Here is a 22597-nt window from a genome sequence, read left to right as displayed (position 1 = left end):
AGTAGCAATATGGCCTCATGGACGTCTTCCTGACAGATCCATATCTGGGCATGGCCCTTCTGACAGACCCATACCTGGGCATGGTCAAAAGCAGGTAGTTGCTTTGATTGGCGCGCCCAGGCTTCTTCGAGAGGTCTATATAAGGTCTCCATTTCTTCACCGGAGGTATGCAAGTCTTCATCTTGAGGCCATCTGTTTGTTATTCCCCGCCTGACTTGAGCGTCGGAGGGCCGTCGCCGGGACACCCCTCCCGGCTCGGTTTTGTTGCAGGTTCGCCGGAGCGCTCGAGGGTCCAGCAGGGAGCGCCACGTCCCCAGCGTTCGTTGACCCCTGATTCGGACAGGATCATATAGAAATCTCTCATTTAGTCTAGTTCAACTCCAATTTAACTCAAAAGGTGCATAATTTAATTTGTGTCTGATCTAAATTCAATTTGAACCAAATCTCTTTTATGCTGAATTCCTCTCTTATGACCTAGAAATTATTTTTATCAAGCCACATAAGAAAAAAAAATCATTTAAGATATAGCTATCATTAAGCTATTTATATAGTCATAGAAAAGAAAAAAAAATATGGTGGTGGAAAGAGTTGGAGAAAGGGCTTTCTGGTTGATCAAAGAGAGGATCAACAAATAACAAATTTGGTGGGGATACACTTCTAGGAGGAACACATGGCATAGGCTGTTTGCAAAGAGGACTCTGCTTGCTCTTCTGAGATTAGATATTTTTTTTATGGGAAGGAAAATATATATAAAGAGATCTCAAGGATCATAAAATCATTACAACTCTAGACGTTTATGAAATGAAACTAAAGACGTCATCGCAAAGCTACTACACTCTAGACATCTGCAAACTGATAGGCAACATCAAGCAGCTACTACTACTCTAGGAATCAATGAAACGAAAAACATGAATCTGAACCTTGCGGAACAACCTCTCAACACAAGGAACATCACCCTCAAAACGACATTTGTTGTGAGTTTGACACACCAAAAAAAACATACAAGAAACCACAAAATATCAGGCTTTTGTAAGTCGTTCGTTGCCTCAATCTAGCCTTCGGAATACCCTAAATAATCGCTGGACCGAAAAATCTGATGGGGAAAGCCCAACCAACCCCGCACCTTGTCCCAAAGCTCCCTCACAACCGGGCATCGGAAACATAAGTGGGAATTGGACTCCTCTTGCTGTCGGCATAAAGAACACAGCTTGTCGGTTACATATAGCATTCTATCTGCTGTCCTCAAACGTCTGTGGGCATTAACCAAAGGGTGAACCAGTCATTAGATAGCAGAACAGCCCTCCAAACAACCGGTGCCTAATAAACCTTGGTGGCACGAGGTGTAAACAATTCATATGCGTTCACCGCCCCTTCTTTTCCCCCACAAACCATTCTATCATCTTCATGTTCGCCACTCGCTCCCCGTTCTTTGCAATAGATCATCCCAAATCTATAATAAGCAATTGATCAAAGGAGAATATGATGGTTTTCCTTGTCAGTGCCAAAAATCTGCACCTTTAAGATAGTGGTGATGCACCCATCAGATCCAAAGTGAATCCATCTTATTTTGAGCATTCCAGAGCATCCGACATACTAGTGCGTTGTTCCAAGCTTGCAAATCCCGAAGACCATGACTCCCTTCTTTATTCGGTAAACATATTGTTGCCCAAGAGATCAGTGGGTGCTTAGTAGACCAAATGAAAGATCGGCACATATCATAGAGTTTATCAATCACTCCACAAGGCATTGGAAGAATAGAAAGCCAATAGCATTTTACACCTTAGCATAGAACATATCAACTCCAACCGGCCAGCATAAGATAAGATATGTTTAGGCCATGATACAACCTTCTTTGTCATCTCATCAAGTAAAGAACTATAGTTAGCAATGTGAAGCCTCTCCTTGGCTAGGAGAATGCCAAAATATCTAAATGGGAAAGTACCCTGTTGAAATCTGGTGATTTAAAGTATATGATTCCAAGCGTGATCATCCACACCGACCTTGTAAATATTGGACTTCAATGGATTGGCTCGGAATTCCGCCTTGTCGCCAATGCCCCTCAACAACTCCACCAAGATAGAGATAGTAGAGGTATCGACCCTTGCAAACATCAATAGATCATCGGCATAAGCTAGGTGTGTAATTTGGACACCTCCACACATAGGATGAAAGTGAAAATCGGGTTGCCATGATGCTTTCTTTAGTTCTCTAGAAAAAGCCTCCAAGCATAATGCGAGAAGCAAGGGTGAAAGTGGATATCCTTGGCATTAAACTCACAAACTGTAGCCAAGAATTCTACTCCTACCATGTCCCATGCTGAAGTAAAGAACTTGGCATTAAACCCATTGGGACCGGGGGTTTTATCCTTCCCAATATCAAATAGTGCAAGGTGAATCTCCTCATCAGCCACGGGCATGATTAGCTCCTTCATTTGGCCCTCGGACAGATGCCTCCCTTCCATGTTACTACTGTCCAGCCGAATACAAGGTTCACTAGCGCTCAACAACCCTTGAAAATATACCACAAACTCATTGACAACCTCCTCCAAATTACATGTTTGTTCTCCGGACCATTAGATTTGTTGCTATAGAAGGTTGCATTTGGGGTTAAGTAGGCCTAAGAAGGAAGGACTGCTTAGTTGCTTATTGGGTTTTGGAGTTAAAATGATAGGAAGCGGGTCCTATTGATTTGAGAGAGGAAGAGATTGTGCAGTAGTAGGGTGGGGTGGGGTGGGAGGCTAAGAATGTGCCTGTTATACAGCAACAGGGGGGGGTGGTGTTAGTGGGCTGGACGATAACACGTGGTTGCAGCCGGTGTTTAAGAGGGACTCGTCAGTAGGCAATGCATAATGGCTGCCAGATCATCACTGGCATGAAGTGAAGACAAATTGTTCTGTGAGAACCACATTTAGGTAGTTTCATTATCAAGGAATAAATTAGGATGAGCGGAAAAATTGCTTCTCGTTTACCTGTATCAATTGTCATATTAACTTTGACTTTGATAACATTTGATTCAACACCAAGACAAACAAAACTCACAAAGGAAAAATGAAATTTTATAAGGATAAAAGATGAAATAACAAAAGGGATGGACACCTCTTTAAAAGCACTAACCATGATTAATTCTCAATAAAACATATTATTAGTTAATTGATTCCTTCAATAACTTGACCAAACTTTTCAATAAATAAAGAAATTCCTAATTTGTTATGCTAACTAAAAATAAAATTTTACCAACTTAGGTGTAGTTTTAATTGGAAAGTCTAATTATTGCATCACTTAACTTTGATAATTAAGTTTATTACTTGATAATGTGTAGATTGACATTATGTAGGTAAAGATGTTTAACTGGTTGGCATGTGGTCTAATGTATCTTGAAGGTAGTTTGAGGCTTGTACAACATGTTGAGACAATCCAGTTTCCAACTTCATCAAAGATATTGCACACGAGATCTTTTCAGGAATTTTCATGGGCAACAAAGCAGTTTCAAGTACGTGTGCTTTCTGTTTGGAGATTTTCATCAGTAATTATAATTTGCTTCTTGTCTTCTGGAGCATCTGATTTGTTTTCTTCAATTGTGTATCTGAAATCAGGGAATAGGACATATCACTAGACACATTCAGGTATTCAATTTTTTGTTTATCGTACTAAATAATGTTTCTCTTTGCTAAATCATTTTTTTAGCACAATATATAACATTGCTGAAACAAGTTTATCTATTAAGCTAATGGTTGGATTTCTGAATTGTTTTGTCCGAAACAAGCATTTTATACTTGAACATAGTATAATGTGTATAATAAAAAAAAAATCACCTTTTTTTTCTTCTACCTCCTCTAAAACCTTATGCAAATAATGCAAATTGCATAAATTTCATTTTATTGGCAAACTGATTGCTTAAGATCTAAAATCAAGCCTAAATTGCAGGAATGGTTCACCAGGTGACCTTGTCATTGTCCTGATAATGCTATCTTTTAAACAAATTATGGATATCTTATTGCTTAGATGCACTTGTGATGTCACCACACCTCAGCTTTGTTATGCACTAAATAGGAAAAGTATTTGCAAATCTTCTCAATCATTTGTTCTTGGTGGTCATGACAATTATATGTGTCATTATAAAAATTAAACTGGATCAGGATAAATGACTGGAAAAACTAGACAGTCTTGATCTGATTTGGTCCTATTACAGTGTAAAATATGCAATTTAGGTGGATGAACATTCAATTTTCAGAAAACCAAGAGAACCAATCAGTTTAATAGAAATTCCGAATGGTTTTGCAATTCTCTTGAGAACACCAAGCATGCCCACTTGTCTACTGTAATATGAACTAGGTAAATAAGTCTTTTAAACTTTATCTTACTAAGTTATCTCCCACAACATCAAATGATCAACAACAACGATCAAATCATTCCCACTAGGTGGGGTTGGCTACAACATCAAATGATCAAAAGACATAAAATTCTCAAAAACTTAAGTCCTAACAGCTGCAACCCTTCTGTGACTTGCCTTCCTGATTTATCTATCAACCCCTCGACCTATCAATGAACATATACCTCCAATAGCCCTCTAACAACCCTAGCAACTTGCCTACCCTTTGCCCTGGACCATGTTACATCATTGGCTCAACTTGATGACATTTTATGACTTTTGTCTTGCCTTACCTTACAACCCATTGGCCTTGATTAGTGGACCACACCATGAAGTCAATATTGTGATCCAGATCTTATGCTGTTGTGATCTAAATTGGCCTAAATGGCTCAAATACCAGGCGAGATCTAGGGTTAGAAATTTACAAACACAAGATTTGGTCTTATGCGTATTCTACATAGGATCCGAATCTCAACAAACTTGACTTGATGGAATATATATAAATTCAATTAAATATTTTAAAGATAGACATTTACTATAACAAATAACTGCTAGTTAAAGAAATCTATTTAAAGTATTATCGTTATAATCCATTCTATATATTTAAATGCAAAGATAGAATCTTATTTTTTATATAGCTATTTATGCTTCATGATATTGGATTGAAAATGTTTAGAAAGTTCATAGTAATATTATATAAAAAAATAATGCATACAATAAATTATAAATTGTCAATGCAATTGGGCTCTAAGTGATTTATCATAAGTTTTGATGTTTGGGATAAAGAATTTTAGTTAGAATTTTAACGTGATTCGCCAACTTCCAAATTCCTACTCTACGACTTATAATCCTTTAGTAGATTACTTCCGTAATCCTTTATACTTTCTATTCTAAACAGTAAAGGTGAAGAAGTCTCTTACAAGTTGATTAAAGATAACACAGGGTTACAATAGAGTTAACAAGAAAGCACACAAAATGACAGTGTTGACATGTAAAATGTTTTAATCTTGTTCTAATTCGTGGTCTTTTGAACCCTTAAAATAGTTTCTTCAATGAAATGAAACTTTGATTCAATCTTGCTAAGTTGGTGTCCATTAGTCAACTACTACGTACAAATTGTCACGCCCGGGGTATAATTCCTGATACCCTACTTGGTGACGGTATAATATAAGAAACCCTAAAAATCATCTAAATAGAATAATCAGGAAATTTATCAATTCTTTTATATATATATATATCTTCTTTTTTTAGACGACAAAACTATACAAGTAACATTACACGTGAAACAAAACTTAAATACAACGAAACGAAATTAAAGCAAACCAACACGTCGAGATCTCTAAGCAACACTATATAAAGTCGGGACCAACTATAATATCAAAAAGATCCTTGTGCCTGCAAAACTGGATGCTAAGGAATGCAGAAAATAAGCGAAATGACTTAAGTGGGTAATCAAAAAAGATGTGCATAAATTTAATTTTGTTTAAGAAGTCAAAGAAGTAAAGTAAATCACAATCTTTTATTTCAACTTTAAATTATTCTTAAAGTTCTCCATTTATACATAAATATATATGTATAATCATCTTCAGTTATCATCATCTATAACCATGTAATATTGTTTATAGTAGAATTTAGAATCTTCACCTTATCATCATTTGTTATTATCAACTAAAATCAATTCTCCAATCTCATTATTTAATCAGTCGGTATACAAGTCATCCATGGTACTATCAACATGTATATCAATGATCTAAATTTGATAAATCAACTAAAAAATGAATCACTGGAACCAATATCATCAGAGTGTATTGTCATATGTATAGGCTAAAAGCTTCCTCAGAGTATAAAACTAACGCATACGTCATCTAATGTATGGGTTGCCAACCCTCACCGGTGGAAGACATAATAAACACTGACCGAGGACTACATCATGCATCGGGTGTACGGTTAGGTTCTCTAGACCACGGGCCACCACACTACCACAATAACATGTGGGTGGTCCAGTACTCGGGTATAAAGCTCTAGTATAAAACTAGGCTCATAGTTTTCACTTTTTAGTATTCTTCATCTACCATTTTTATTATTTCACTTTAATCCTTTTTACTGTTTCATTCTAAGTTCATGTCTTATTGGTTAGTCTAGATGACTAATCCAAGTCAACTTTTCATATAAATATATTAATTCATTTAAGTATCTTCATAGGAAAAAATTATCAATCAAAAAGCTACAAATATCAACAAGTAGAATATCAAAAGCATGGAGTATGGAAGGTCAAGCAAGTAAAAAAGATAGGTATCAACGAAAGAGTAATTCAGAATATTTATTTAATTTTTTTTAAACAACCCTTCTCATATTAATCCCCATATGAACCCACATGTGAAAATGAAATAATATCAATTATTTACCCCCTAATGATTTAATTATTTTAAACCCTCATTTCACTATTTTAAATATCATTTGAATCCTCTTTTGAAAATAGTTATACAAGCATATACATATAATCAATTATTCTATTTATTCATGCACAAGGTAATGTTTAAAGAGTCAAAGGATCGAAGTTACCCACTTTATGTAGAGCAAAACTTCGAGTGTCGGCAAGTCACCGTGCCCCCCCCCCAAAACTTGTATCTACATATATAATACAACAATAACTCAAATGATAATAAAAATCATAACATAAGATCTAAACGTTATCTACGACTTGAAGCCGATAGATTATTATTTTTGATCTCGCTATTTCGTACAACTTCACATTCCTAAAAGATATCTCCATTACTATCTAATTATTTACCCATCCTAACCACCGATTAACATAAAGTATAAAATTTACCTTCTATGGATTACTGTAGTTGCTGGAAAAGAGGGCAGCAACTAGGGTTTTTTCCCCTTCGTTGCTGGTCGTCTCAGTTAGCTCCACCGAGCTCCGGTGAACTCCGGCAGTGCTGCCAAGAAAAGGACAGCAACTAGGGCTGCTGTTGGAGAAAACAAAAGGTAACAATGCCAGCTAGGGAAGGATGAAAACAAAGAAGGCTGCTGGGATAGTGAAGGGGAACGGAAAAACCTTTGCCCTTTTTCACCGGTTGTCTCGGCGAGCTCCAGCAAAGGCCACAGCTAGCTCTGGTGGCTGCTGTGCTTGGCTAGAAAAGAGGGCAGCAACTAAGGCTTTGTTTTCGCCTCTTTTTTGGTGGTCCGGCGAGCTCCGGCACACTCCAAGGAGCTCCGCAAGGGCTGGTGGCTGGAGAAAAAGGTAGCAAGGCTGCCTGCTCTGCTCTTCGCTGGAGGACGAGAAAGGTGTGGGAGGAGGAAAAGAAGAAGAAATGGGGAGAAGGTCAATCTGCGGTGGGGAAGAGAAGAAAAGAGAGGGAGAAAAAGAGGAGGTATGGTTGCACGTTGGTGGGTATGGTAGTGGCAGTGGGACTGTTACGTCCTTTTTTTTTTTGTTTTTGATACTCAACGCCAACAGTTGACTGGTTGTTTGAATCCATTAGATCATGATTGTTTCTTAGGCGACTGTTTCATCTAAACTTCACATCATAGGCACCAGTTGATAGGACTATCACTAGTTGACTCGCTAGTCGACTAGTATTCTTGTGTTTGAACCGACTGAGGAACTCCTTTAGTAGATTACCATGTTGATAGAGGAACTCCTTCAGTCGATTAGCATGTTAATGGCCAAATTTGCCTAGAGTGAGTACTATTCTCGCCCCATGCATATGGGTCACTCAACTTGTAACTCTCATGGAGTTTCACCATCTTAAGGTCTTTCTCCGTCAAGCTACTCATCCTTTAAATGTAGTCCAAATGTCATACTTCATTTTTGCTTATGTAGTTCACCTCCTCGACTCAGCAACATTCCAATGCTCCTTGTCCTATAGTGTCTCAAATGTCCACGCTATCCTTTTTCCAACTCCAATGGACCTCGTGCCATTGAGCCATCAACACCAAGTATCCATGTTTTTTGCCGAAGTCTTGCATGATTTTACACATCAAATATAATAAGTCTATCTTATAATCTTTGTCATAATCATCAAAGTCATGATAAATCTCAATCCTAAAAGGACCAAATGTTCCATTAATCTTCCTCTTTTGATGGCTGACAATATGCTTATGTTAGGTAAGAATCAATGAGGTATAAATGAAAGTAAGCACTCTAAATAGGCTCCTGCTGCACTAAAACTGCCCCTTAAGCAGGATATACTAGGAAGAATAACCAAATTTCAAATTACTTTTCCCCTTTGCCATTTTCCCTTTTTCCATTTATCAAAAACATAAGCATCCTTTACAATTTAAGAATGTTAACAACGAAACAAGATCAACAAAATGAAACTGTTTTTCTTTTTTAAAGTATTAACCGACTTAAGGTGATTGAACCAAGTCTAGTTGACTAGAATTTTGAAACAGTTGACTCGGGCACTAAAAAGAGAAGGTTTCAAATATCAAATTTCTAAAAATACATTAATATTTTTTTATAAATTTCATAACAGCAACCACCATCAAGCCTTTATTCCACTAAACGAAGTCGGGTATATGAATCCTCCTATGTTATTGGGTTTGATCCCCTATTATATACTCATATATATTTAAATGAATTTTATTTTATTTTATTATTGCTAATCAAGTCTTCTTTTATCTTCTTCTTCCTCAATTAATGTGTATATTTATCATGATCTCACATTATCTAATTGAGGTATTTATTGGTCACCCAAATATAAATCCATACCATTTTAAACGTATTTTTTAGAGTGTTTGCTCAATAAGGTCAACCCCACTAATACCGACCTCTTAGAGTTATGCTCTATTGGCCGAACCATATTTACTTTAGTCAAATATGTCTGATTTTGACCTCTTTCAGCTAAAATCTCATGTCTAAAACTCCATTTGCCTTTGATGTGAGCAAGCTTCGTTATGCGTCTGGATTCACCTATAACATATTGATCTTAAATATGTTAAAATTAATAATTTTGTCTGTCCGATTATGTCCTTATTTTTATTTCAGTTATTCTGGTGCATGACAAGGTATACATATCCTTTGTAGTTGCTTTTCTTGGATGGGTCCGCCTGATTTATCATAAATTTAGATATTTACTATTTGCACTTCAAAAGTGTGATTATTAGTTTTCATTTCTTAATGTTCTAGATAATAATTCCCTTATATTTTGTTACACTCTGTAAATAACATTTCACTGAGCTATATTTTCTTCTTGTAGAATGAAATAATCAATAGAGCAGCCGAAGAATCATTCAAGATAAACCAATATTCATAAGACTGATTACCTAATCCAAATTATGGTCTCAGATGAATATATAGACACTGACGTTATTGCCAAATGTTGCAAAGTTACATGGCTTGTCCTAGACAAACTCGGAGATTGGAGATGATTATGGATTTGTTTTGTTAAATCGTGTTTACATAGTTACTTTTGTGTGAAGACATTTGTTTTTCTTATATGCTCATAGCATAACAGAACAGTATATATGTATTCTAAAGGAGATCATTTATAATCTTTGCTTGGAATTTAGTCTGTGTATTTGTCATTTTACTTGCAAAATCTAGACTGATCTACCTTATTTGCTGAGGCGTGGTAAAAAAAAAAAAGAGATAAAATTACATGTCTCTTACCTAGTACTCATGTAAAATAAATACTCAAGAAGCAATTTTATTTTGTGGTGAAAATTAGTATAAATTTCTATAATTCTGTATTAATGTGATGCTTATTTATTTGCATATGACTCTGATTTTTTAACTGAGTTTGTTTCTTATTTTTTTTCTTTATGCTTATTCATTTCTAGTCAATTTGCTTGCATAAGTTTTGACATGGTTGAATTTGTGAATTTTTTTTATCTTTTGAAATAGAATAAAGGTAATTAATATGTTTTTACCTCGACAAGTGTGTTTACCATTTGATAGCTATCCGAATTAAGTTGGACATTCTAAGTGAAAACTTCCTTTAGGTAACAAGCGAAATTTGTTAGGGGTGATATGTTTTTTTCTTAAGAAGGATGCTAAGTGTTTGGTTGATTACTTGTGCGGATCAAATGTTTTTTCGAAGTTGAAACATAATAACAAAATAGATAAAGGTGTCTTTCTGTTGAGATGAGATCCTCTGTCCCGAAAATGGTATGCCTCCGTGTCTCCTCGTCGATCGGACGGTTATGATATTTTCATGATGTACATTGCATCCTAGAGATGTGATTTAGTTCGTCCGATCGGGGAAGGGACACCATTTTCGGGACAGAGGATCTCATCCCCTTTCTGTCTCAACATATTTCATCACAAGATCATATTGGGACTCTTATGAATCTACCATCGTAAGTGTCTATTATGGTTCTCACCAACATGTATATTTCTCTCTTAGTTTTTCCCTAAAGAGTTTGCTACGGTGGGACATCTTGTTGTTTGATGTGATTTATTTATTTAAGTTATTTTTACTCGTGCCTACAAGCATGTCTTCTGTCTAATCTTGTTTTTCATCATACATATATTAGAATCGCTGTGGTTGGGGTTATTGATAGAAAAATGGATTGAGAAATCTCAACGCAAATTTTATGTATTCTATTCGATTATTAAGAAATTATAAATTAGATAAATAAAATTATGAAAGTATACCAAAATTCATAGTATGTTGTCGATTCTGAGCAAGATTTTTAATTTATAGATTTTTCTTAGTATCTATAAACTAGGATCATAACCCTTATTTATAGAAACATAAATTTGTCTATTTCTAATTTGACCTTTATACATGATATCTACATTAATTTATTCATAACAATTAAACTTTTAAGTTATATTTCTTAATTATAAATTTGATCATATTAAATTATGACTTCTTTAATTGATGATATTAGATATTTATAAATATAATTATTGGTTCAAAATTCTAACCGTTATTCCATTATGGTTAAGTAATTATAATTATTAAATTTGCCTTTGACTATTTATTTTTGATGATAGTCCAGTACTAGATTGTGGTAAAAAGATGAATATGTTTGTCCCGAGCGCCCCAGTCAATTCGTCCCAGGACTAACACAGAGATGATAGGCTGGTACTAGGTGCTCCATCAACAGGTGTGAGGATGATGACTTAAATGCCCCCATAGATTGTACTCAGGTGGTAGATTTATATATGGGCAAGACCCAAATCTCTTGGGGTTCGTTAAGTTCTTTCTATCTAGGAGGTGATTTACTTCCTTTCCACAATATCTTGGGATGGACAGTGGAAGGGCACTAAAGATGGGCGTTATCATCTTTGCATTACAAGATGATAATTTGTATGTTTCGACACATTTCATTAGCATAAGTTACCAGGAGTTTAGGTGGGGTTTCACTCTGTTTTGTGATTAGTTCATAACTTTTGCTGGTAAGATTAGTCGGTTCCACTTATCTCATTTTGTCTACACAGGAATTATGAAAGTTAAATTATGATTGTGATTTAAAATCTCGATCCATATCGAAGAGTCAATTTTAAATGAATGATATAATTTAAATATTATATTGTGTCATGTCGATATAGTTTTAATATTTTGAAATATAAAATATATTAATTAAAAATAAATAAATATTTTTAAAAATAAAATATATAAAAAAATATTTTAAAATATATATACGTGTGTATTAAATTAATGAGATAGATTTATTAAAGTTTGATTAAGTGTTTAAACTATTTTATTTAAGTTAGAAGTTGATTAAAATTATTAATTTAATTTTTTATTTTACTTAAGTTTTAATTAAAACAATCATGGGCATCCTATCGTGACCTACGGAGCAGCTCGCCAAGCGCTATAGTGCACATTTCTCCGTTGCATGCTTGCGGGCTTACACCTCTCTGTCGCGACCCTCAAGAATCACCATGCGCCAATGGACGCGCATGTCTCCTCCCAAGTCAAGGATGATCGGATGTCTAACAAGAAAAAGGTCCAAATAAGTCTGATCGGATATTTGACAAAGGAAAAAAAAAACTCTAACGGAATAAACCTTAGGTGGTGAAAAGACTCAAAGAAGTGAACTCTGAGTAAAAGGAAAACTTTAAGGGAGTGAACTCTAGGTGGTATAGGAAGTCTTGAAAAAGGAAACTTCAAGCTAGTAAACCTAATTGGTCAAGTAGACTAAGAACTAGACTTGTTTGCATATACTTGTATGCCTATCTTGCAGGAAATCGAAGCAGGACGAATACTCGAAAAATTAGAGGGCATCCAGAGACCAAACAAAATTGGAGCCGCCCGAAGTGGTTCGGACTGCCAAATCAAGTTCGAGTGATCAAGCCTAAGGTGCTCCGGGCAATCAAACATTGTTCAGTCGACCAAAAAAATTTCAATTAACCAAAAAAATGTAATAACATCGAGTTCGTATGATTCAATCTCCAGATAAAGTTGTTGGTGCATGAACCACCAGAATCAAATCTATGTTTTGATGTTGTCAAAGGTTCAAAATTAGGTAGATTGATCAAGTGTGCAAATTGCTCGACTTGGAAAGTCCTAGTAGGTTAGCTGAACCAGATACTAAGCAATAGAAGTCTTGATAGATTGTGGACACCAAACAGGAAGTTCAAATGGGTTAGTAGACCATATATCTGGCAAGATGGATTTGATAGGTCAGAGAGGATCAGATATTGAATCAAGAGAAAGCTCTAGCAGGCTGATCATATGCTAAGCAATTAAAGTCCAAACACGTCTAGAGAATCAAATATTTGGCGGGTAATTTGAAGCAAACTCTTGGAGTAGAGTGGTTCCTTTGAGAATAAGAACAGTGAGGTTGTGTCCGAACAAACCTTAGGTGTTAATTCGACTCAAGAAACTAACGGGGATTTCTAAGTCACGATCAAGATAGTCCTATTGTCTAGCTTATTCATGTCTTATTATATGTTTCTAACTTTATTTTACAAGATCATTATATGTATTATTACTGTGCTAATTTTATTTTGTAGAAAAATAAAGTTCTCATTGATCGAGGGATTCAGTCAACTGATCATGGAGGTTCAATTAATTAATCCAAGTGGATAAGCATAGGGAGCTTGGTTCAGTCGACTGATCTTAGTTCAGTCAACTGATCAGGGGGATCAGTCGACTGAATCCCATTTGGAAAGATGATACGAATATGATCAGATCATCGTAGGAAATGAAACTTCTGGGACCAGTCGATTGAATGGGGTTTAGATTGTATCGGAGCAAACAACGAAGAGAGCGGGAACCAGTTGCCTGATAGTTGTTCAGTCGACTGATGGAAGCCTATAAAAGAAGTTTTAAGGTTTGAGGCTCTATAATCAATTCTCTCAATGTTCTATCTTGCTCTTGTGCTTCTATTTGTGCAAGTTCCGCAACTATGACATCGTGAGGCTCTCCAACAACCTACGATTAATTTGTATATCCACATCAGTATAATCTTTCTACTTGCATTTACATTTAAGGAGATAGTAGTGTTGTTACTATCCTTCTTATTCTTATACTAGTTTGCTTTTTCTTCGAAAATTTTTGGAGAGAAGAACTTTAGTGATTGCTCATTTGAAAGTAATCAAGGATCACAGACCTTAGAATAGTAATTGTTCGACCATAAACCAAGTAAAAGAACTGAACTATGTTCTTGTTTAGATTTTTTAATTCCGATGCGACTTTAATTCAATTATAACAAAAGAAAATAGAAGTTTTAAACGCGCGAGATTCACCTCCCCTAATCTCTTTCAATCCAACAATTGGTATCAAATACATGGTCCAGATCGAGCCATGGGTGGAATAGTGACCTTGAACGAAGGAGATGGGGTTCCCATATGTATGAACTCTAAGCGAAAAGTCTAAGTAGGTCAAGGACGACCGGATACTTAACATAAATCATGGGAGAGTGAACCCTAGTGATAAAAAGTTCAAGCAGGTCAAGAGTGATCAGATGCTTAGCAAAAATCCTAAGGGAGTAAATCATAGATAGTGAAAAAGTCTTAGAGGAGATGAGTGACCTATATTAATCGGATGTTTAAGAGAAAGTCCGGAGCAAATCAATAGTGACGAAATACTTAAGGGGAGACTCAGATCAGGTTAAGGGTGACCGGATACTTGAGGAGAGGTCTAGGCCATGAGAATAATAGTGGTCCTTCATTTGAGAGAGATTATTAGGAATACAATGAAAATCTCACATTGGGAATATATAAAAAAAATCATGAATTTATAAGATGAAAGATATTTTCATTGGAATGAGATTTATTGGGTAGAGCCCAAAAATAAATTCATGAGGGTTTAGACCTAAAATGGATAATATTATATCATTGTAGAAATATATAAATTTTTTTTATCTTAATAAGTGGTATCAGAGCCCAAAATAAATGTATAAGAACTTAGACCCAAAGTAGGCAATATCATATATTGTACCATTATAGAGATATATGAATTCTTTTGGTCCTAACAAGTGGTATCAAATTCATAATATAGATCAAGCCATGTGGATGGAATAGTAACCTTGAACAAAGGAGATGGGGGCTCTCAGAGGAGTGAACTCAAAGCGAAAAGTCCAAGCAGGTTAAAGGTGATCGGATGCTTGGTGAAAATCCTGAAAGAGTGAAACTTAGGTGGTGAAAAATCCAAGTAGGTTAAGGGTGACCAAATGCTTGGCGAAAATCCTGGGAGGAAACCTTAGGTGGTGAAATAGTCTTAAAGAGGAGTGCCTAGACTGATGGGATGCTTTGATGGGAGGCCCAGAGCAGATCAAGGGTGGCCGAATATTTGAGGGGAGACCCGGATTATGAGAATAACAATGATCCTTTGTTTGAGGGGAGGATTTTTAGGAATACAATCAATATCTCATATTGTAAATACATGAAAAAGATCATAGATTAAGTTTATAAGATGAAAGATATCTCTATTGGAATAAAATCTTTTGGATAGAGCTTATAAATAAATTCATAAGGAATTATTATAGAGATATATAAATTCTTTTTATCATAACAGAAGTTTAACTAAGTTTTCAATCAATTAGATAGCTTTCCATCAATGAAAAAAAAGTCCAAATCAAACTCTATAGAAGGGAGTCGAAAGCTTGAGGAAAAGATATCTCATTCACATTCAATCCTTCCTATTCAACGTTCGAAAAGGTTCTCGCCACGAGGAGTGCAGTGATATTCAGGACTTCCAGACTGAATAAACAATTTGTTTGTTTGTATTTTGCTTTAATTTCATAATTGTAGTATTATATTTTGATTGTTTGTGCCTAATCAAAATTGTCGAAGGTTTGTCTACCGTTGGAAGATTTCTGGAAAGGAAAACGATAATGACTCACTGATGCAGGAGAGAATCCATAATTGGGATTTTTTTAAGTAGTTATCCGTTAATTAAATTTAGTTTATTTTTTATATTTAATTTTGTCCTAAATCTTAGGAACCGAGTCTTGATAGTTAATTTATCCTAAATCTTAGGAAATAAATCTAATTGGTTATTTTTCTATTTAGATTTTTTTGAGGGTTTTGAGAGCTATATAAACCTATGCTTAGATGATGCTTGAGACAAGTTATTTTGATATTGAATAAATTGGTTTCGCTTAAGCCACATTATGGCTACATCTCTCTTGTTCTTTATTTACCGCTCTTATTTTCTCAAGAAGGTTTTTTTTTTAACCTATCTTAAGCTACTTCTTATTTCGTTATTTCCCTCTTGTTTCTTCTTAATCCCTCTATAACTTCATGCCCTAGAATAATCTATATTCTGCTCAGCGTTGGTTGGTATCAAAGCTCATTAAGATCCAATGGAGGGTCATTGTGGACGTAGTCATGATCGTTAGGCAAGTTTCGACTGAGGAAGCCTCACATTGTGGTCGTAGCACCCAAGACGAGATTCGGTATCTACAGAGACAAGTTACAAAGTTATCTCAATGTCTAGCGACACGAGAACGTAAATATCATAAGTTCCTTTATTCCCCTTTTGAAAAATCTCTAATTTCCAATCGAGAAGAGTTGTCCAAGCACACGTTTGGTTTCGAGAAATACGGGTTCAACCACCCCACCACCTACAACTTCGAGAGAACACCAACTCCCCAGTGCCTCTACATCCCCCCTTCCTCTCGCGACAGCGGAGACAACCATGAGGATACGGACCTCGACAACATCGAGTACGACCAGCCCTACTTTCTCGATCATTCAGTTGTAGGAGGCAGCGAAGGCGACGACAAGATAGAATTATTTGGTGATCCAATTTACGATAAAGACGAGATCGAAGAACTAGGTGAACCGATATTTGATGATGAAGTTGACGAGGTACTCTATGGTGATGACCATGAGATTTTGGTCTTATTTGAGGATGCAGTTTGTGCCGTATCGGAAGATAATGCGAAGAAATGGGAGATTATGGATGTTAAAGACATTATTTTGAACTTGAGGATGAGTTCTTTTCAACCTGGGGCGTCTGATGTAGGAGCATCCAGTGACACAATCATCTCGTACCATCCAACATGGCTATGTTCCCCTTGGAGTTGTTACGAGAAGAAAATAAAGCTACCAACTTTCATTTTGAATCTAGAAAAAGGACGATCGAGGCTACTTACAAGAAAGATGATGAGTTCGTGGTCTTCTAACGTGGTTGCACTCTATTCGGAGTCTAGACGAGATGGAATCCCTTCAGATTTGGTAACTAATAACTCTATACTACTTTCTATGTCCAGATTTTTAAACAAGGTGAAGCACGAAGACATGGTCTATACTTTGCTTCCTTACAAACATGATAAAATAGACCTAGACTTGGATCTACCAGCTGAGGTGCAACAACTCCTATCCGACTTTGCTAATTTGATGGCTGAAGCCCTTCCTCTGAAACTTTCCTCTAGGAGAGACATTCAACATCATATTGACCTCGTTCTGGGGTCAAGCTTACCTAACCGGCCGACATACTGTGTTAGCCCTAAGAATGTTAAAAAACTACAATGACAAGTTGTGGAGCTATTGACAAGGTTATACTCGTGAGAGTATGAGCCATTGTGCAGTCCCTTCCCTACTCGTGCCAAAGAAAGACGATTCGTGGTGCATGTGTAATGATAGTAGAGCCATTACCACAATCATGGTGAAGTATATATTTTCGATTCCTTGCTTAAATGACATGTTAGATCAACTTTCCAGTTTAAAGATTTTCTCCAAGATTGATCTTAGGAGTGGATACCACCATATTCGAATCAAGCCCGGAGATAAATGGAAGACCGCCTTCAAGACACAACATGGGTTGTACGAGTGGATGGTCATGCCTTTCGGACTATCCAATGCATCCAACACGTTCATGAGATTCATGCATCAAGTCTTACAACCTTTCATGGGAAGATTCGTGGTTGTATACTTGGATGACATTCTCATTTATAGCCCGACGCGAGCATTGCATCTTGATCACCTTCGCACTGTTTTTGAGAAGCTAAAGGCAGAACACTTGTTCATCAACAACAAGAAGTGTTCTTTCTTCACAACCTCAGTTTTGTTTCTTGGATTTATAGTGTCTACCGATGGTGTTCGTGAAGAACCATCAAAGATAGATGCAGTTTTAGAGTGACCGCAGCCAAAAAACCATTCACGCCATCCGAAATTTTCATGGATTGACCTCTTTTTATCGTCGATTCATCCAGAATTTCAGCACCTTAATTACTCTTATCACTGAGTATCTCAAGAGGTACGGGTTCAAGTGGACTGAAGCGGCTACAATTAGTTTTCAACTAGTGAAGGAAAAGATGACCGAAGCACCCGTTCTAGCACTTCCAGAGTTCACATTCGCGTTGAAGCTTCAATCTAGGAGTCTTAATTGTGTTGTAGATGCTCTAAGCTGTCATTCTTCCCTGCTTACTACCATGAGCATTAAGGTTGTCGACTTTGGATCTTTCTTAGATATACAACACATTATCAGTGAATTGCATAACGAATGACACTTTGACCGAGATAAAACATTAGCCCTCATCTCTTCCGACTTCTATTGGACCAAGCTAACTAGTGACGTAGCTCATTTCGTGGACCGTTGCTTTGTTTGTCAGCAATCTAAGGTAAACCTCACCAATGCAGACTTTATTCTAGTTGTGGTGGACCGATTCTCCAAGATGGCTCACTTTGTGACATGCAAAAAAATCATGGATGTTGTTCGGATTGCCACCCTTTTCTTCAAAAAGATTGTGCGTTTATACGGTATTTCTCAAACTATTACTTCGGATCATGATACTAAATTTGTCAGTCAATTTTAGAAGACTTTATGGGAAAAGCTAAGGACAAAGCTAAACTTCAGCATCCCCAAGGCTGACTAGATGGCTAAGGAGATGGCTGAGCATCTTCGAGTTATTCATGAGCAGGTTAAGCAAGTTATTCAAGAAAACAACACCGAATACAAGATCAGGGCAGTTCGGCATCGATGTCAGGTTCTTTTTGATATTGGTGATATAGTTTGGGATGTATTAACTCGTGACTGTTTCCCTATTGGTGAATACAACATGCTCAAAGATCGAAAGATTGGACCTTGCAAGATACTAGAAAAGATTAATGACAATGGCTACAGGTTGCGACTTCCTAGACGTTTAAAAACTTCTAATATTTTTAATGTAAAACACCTAAGTCATTGTGCTCTGGAACTGGATACACCCACCCTAAACTCGAGGACGAGTTCTCTTCAACTCCAGGCGACTGATGCAAGAGAGAATCCAAAATTGGGATTTTTTTAAGTAGTCATCCGTTAATTAAGTTTAGTTTATTTTTTATATTTAATTTTATCCTAAATCTTAGGAACCGAGTCTTGATAGTTAATTTATCATAAATCTTAGGAAATAAGTCTAGTTGGTTATTTTTCTGTTCAAATTTTTTTGAGGATTTTGAATGCTATATAAACCTATGCTTAAATGATGTTTGGGGACAAGTTATTTTGATATTGAATCAATTGGTTTCGCTTAAGTCACGTTACGGCTACATCTCTTTTGTTCTTTATTTCCCACTCTTATTTTCTCAAGAAGGTTTTTTTAAAACTTATCTTGAGTTACTTCTTATTTCATTATTTCTCTCTTGTTTCTTCTTAATCCCTCTGTAATTTCACGCCCTAGAATAATCTATATTCTGCTCGATGTCACTCACTCTCAACACTTAGGCTTTGGACTAGCAACCTTGACGGATTTTGTGATCCAAGTAAAAAATCAATGTGTTCTTATCTTGTATTTTTTTTGTTTGTTTTATTATTCCGTTACGTACTAACTTGATAAATAAGAATAATATAAAAATGAAAATGAGAAAAGTGTGAGCGCTATTCAACCTCCCACCTCTCTTTAGCACACCATATGATCCTGATAACGGTCAAATATGACGGAGCAGTTGACTTGTGGTATAGACGATTGGGTAGTACACAAAGTTGCAATAAAATTTTGAAGGCTATAAAAGAGTTTATGGAAGGCTTCAAGGTTGAGGAAAGTGTCGGTCAAAGTTATTAGAAACCTTGTATTTTCTCTTAAGCTTTTGCTAGGTGCAGCCTATTGATCAAGATTTGTATTTAGATATTTGGGCAATAAATATATTGATTATGTTAAGTTAATGTTGATTAGATATTTGATTATTGAAGAAAACTAAATAGGTTGAGGTAGATTGGACACTTAACAATCTAGAAGTAGATAAATTAGATGTTTCAGTAATGATGCGAAGTTCAAAAAGTGTTTACAACTAAGTCTAAGTAGACTAAGAAGGGTCGGATGTCTAACAAGTGATGAAAAATCAAACAAGTTGACAATGACTAGATGTGAAGCAGTAGAAATCTAGGTGGATCAAGAATCACAAGATGTTTGGCAGTGAAAGTCCTAAAAGGTCGATAATAACTAAATATTAGGCAACAAAAATCTTAATATATTAACAATGACCAGATGTTTGGTAGTGAAAGTCTAGGCAATTCAATGATAACTGGAAGCTTAGCAACGAGAGTCCTAAGTCATGAAGAACTGATTATTATGTCGGCAACATAAATATATGAATCTAAATAAATATTTGACAATGATAAAATTTCAGTAGGAAAAGATTTACTAGAAGTTAAAAAGATTAAAGTCCCAAAGAAGTGAATTCTAGGTAAGTTAAATTTCAAATACAAGGTGTCCCTAAGCAAGGAAAGACTCGGAGAACAACTCTTTAAATAGTAGAAATACCGGCATGTCGTACTTAAGGTCGGCTAGATCCTAAATATGGATTAAGTCCAAGAGTAGTCTCCAAGTAAGTGAAATTCCAATGAGTCAAAGTCAATGAGCACAAGTTAGATGGGGAAGCCATGGAGATGTGAAATTTCTTAGCCCAACACTAATTCAGCTTTGATAAGGTTAGAATCACAGTGTCAATCCATTTGAAAAGTAGTGAAAACATTATGATTTGATTGAATTCAAAGTTATACAATAGTCAACTGATATTGATTAGCCGTCGACTAATAGAACAATCAATGGTACAGTCAGCTCAGATAAAAAATATAATGAACAAAATAATTCTATTCATTTCTATTTGAAGACCCAGACCAATCGGCTAGTAAAGAGCAATCAACTGATTAAATCACTATTCTGTATAATTTAAATTCAAATGTTGTCTTCTCTAAGCAAAATGTAGCAATTACATTCATTTACCTATGCAAAATTATGATTTTTGTTGATGTCGACAATACCAAAAGATTAATCAGAGTTTTGTTTATGTATAACAAAGGATTTGAAGTAAAGATAAATGAACTTGTTGAGTGAAAATGCAATTAGATCCACAAAGTAATAAGAAAAGGAAGACCACTTATCAAATTAACATAATTGATCTTGCCCGATAATCGAGGTGATAAAAGCTGAGGATGTGGCACTCCAATTAATCGTGTGTTGACTCCGCGCAACCCTGCAACCACAACTACGTCAATGTCGAGCTAGGGAAGGGGTCCCCGGCGTTGGCCCTCCGACGCTCAAGTCAGTCACCGGCGGTGTGTGGAAGCAAAGCAAAGTAACGAACAGTAGTAGCAACAGTAGATTATCGCATAGCTCCGCTGAAGCTTGACCCCCTTTATATAGGGCTCCTGTAGTGTGCGTGCACGCTTTCTGAGACATGCATGCTTCTCGAACCTTTCCCTGAAAAGATGTATCAGTAAAGTGTCACTGACATAATACCTTAACGAGCGGAGCATATCTCTGAAGTGACAGTGGAAGCTTCTGCCGTATGATCTTCTGTCTGAACCAGCCGCCGACCATGCCTCCTGTCAGTAGTGCATGCTCCCAAAAAGATAATATCCAGCTAGCAGTGTCTTTTACTGGACCGAGAGGATAGCCGCTCGGCTGAGAGTCCTTTCTATCATCACCCATTGCTAGGTCGAGCGAGACAACCGCTTGACCTGAGCGTTGTATGGCTGCTCGGCCATATCCCTATTCCGCTGCTCTAAATATTGATGTGAGGCCAAGCGGGGTAGCAACTCGGTCTGCTTCTGCCGCTCGACTGGGAGTCCTTTGTAGCGTCACCTGTTGCTGGGTCGAGCGAGACAGTCGCTCGACCTGAGCATTGTATGGTTGCTCGGCCATATCTCTATTCCGTTGTTATGAATATTGATGTGAGGTCGAGCGGGGTAACCGCTCGGCCTGCTTGTGCAGACACTTGGCGTTCATTCCTATGTTGAGTGTCAAGTGCTTCAGCTAGTAGTTAAGCCAGTGAGGTCGTCAGGTCGGGCCTCTTCGTATCTAAGTCGTTGGAACCACTTGTCCGATCGGCGAGCTATAGTGGGGTGTTGACCGCCTTGACTCTGACCTTCGTTGACCTCTATCGTGGCAGTATGGTGGGGTCCCTCTTTATCACCGCATCACAAGCCTCCCCTTCAAGTCTAATCGAAGGAGAATATAGTTCGACTGACTGGACCAGTGTGAGCAAATTCCTTCTCGATCGACCTCCGTCACTGTTGGGTCTCCGGTCGGGATGTACCCGATCCTCGTCGATCAACCTTCTGAAGCTTGTCGCTCGTCACTAGACATGCCCCCCCTGATCCGATCCGAAAGATAAAGGTTTATCCTTGTAGAATTTTTTCCTATGGCTGTCTTGGGCGAGCGAGGGCTCAGGGTTACGTCACCCAAATATCTTGAAATTCGTGCAAATCTCCTCCATTAAGGTCGAGCCTGCCCCCATGCTGGTTAATGGTACCCATTAAATGCTAACCTGTGGGGGGGCGCCACGTGTCGCCGTTGCTGCCATCGCACGCTCGAAGCAACAGGCGTTGATGTGACGCCTGATGGTTTAAATTCTACGATCGGATCTGCATCTTGATTTCCGCACCCTAGATTG

At 36.9% G+C, this 22597-nt stretch overlaps 1 protein-coding gene and 1 long non-coding RNA gene across 5 annotated transcripts in view; one reads left to right on the top strand and one right to left on the bottom strand.

Annotated features, from left to right (window-relative positions):
- LOC122008608 overlaps positions 1 to 9887 on the top strand; it is a 36020-nt gene extending 26133 nt beyond the window's left edge. The window contains exons 6-8 of one of the 4 annotated variants that reach the window (XM_042564395.1): positions 3380 to 3489; positions 3593 to 3622; positions 9576 to 9887. In XM_042564395.1, coding sequence (XP_042420329.1) covers positions 3380 to 3489; positions 3593 to 3622; positions 9576 to 9632 — 197 coding nt within the window. In that variant the 3' untranslated portion in view covers positions 9633 to 9887. Of the gene's footprint in view, positions 1 to 3333; positions 3490 to 3592; positions 3623 to 9575 lie in introns of those variants that run through there. The other 3 variants (XR_006119325.1, XR_006119323.1, XR_006119324.1) reach the window with 3 other exon arrangements.
- On the bottom strand, positions 3444 to 7913 carry LOC122008610. Its single transcript, XR_006119326.1, has 4 exons — positions 7430 to 7913; positions 7199 to 7340; positions 6935 to 6996; positions 3444 to 3582 (listed from the first exon to the last, which is right to left on the bottom strand). It is a non-coding gene; the product is annotated as an uncharacterized LOC122008610 (long non-coding RNA).
- Positions 9888 to 22597: the final 12710 nt, after the last annotated feature.

This window comes from Zingiber officinale, chromosome 8A (genome assembly GCF_018446385.1).
Source record: "Zingiber officinale cultivar Zhangliang chromosome 8A, Zo_v1.1, whole genome shotgun sequence".
Taxonomy (NCBI): Eukaryota; Viridiplantae; Streptophyta; class Magnoliopsida; order Zingiberales; family Zingiberaceae; genus Zingiber; species Zingiber officinale.
Note: the sequence above shows the minus strand (reverse complement) of the source record. Positions and strands in the feature narration are given on the sequence as shown.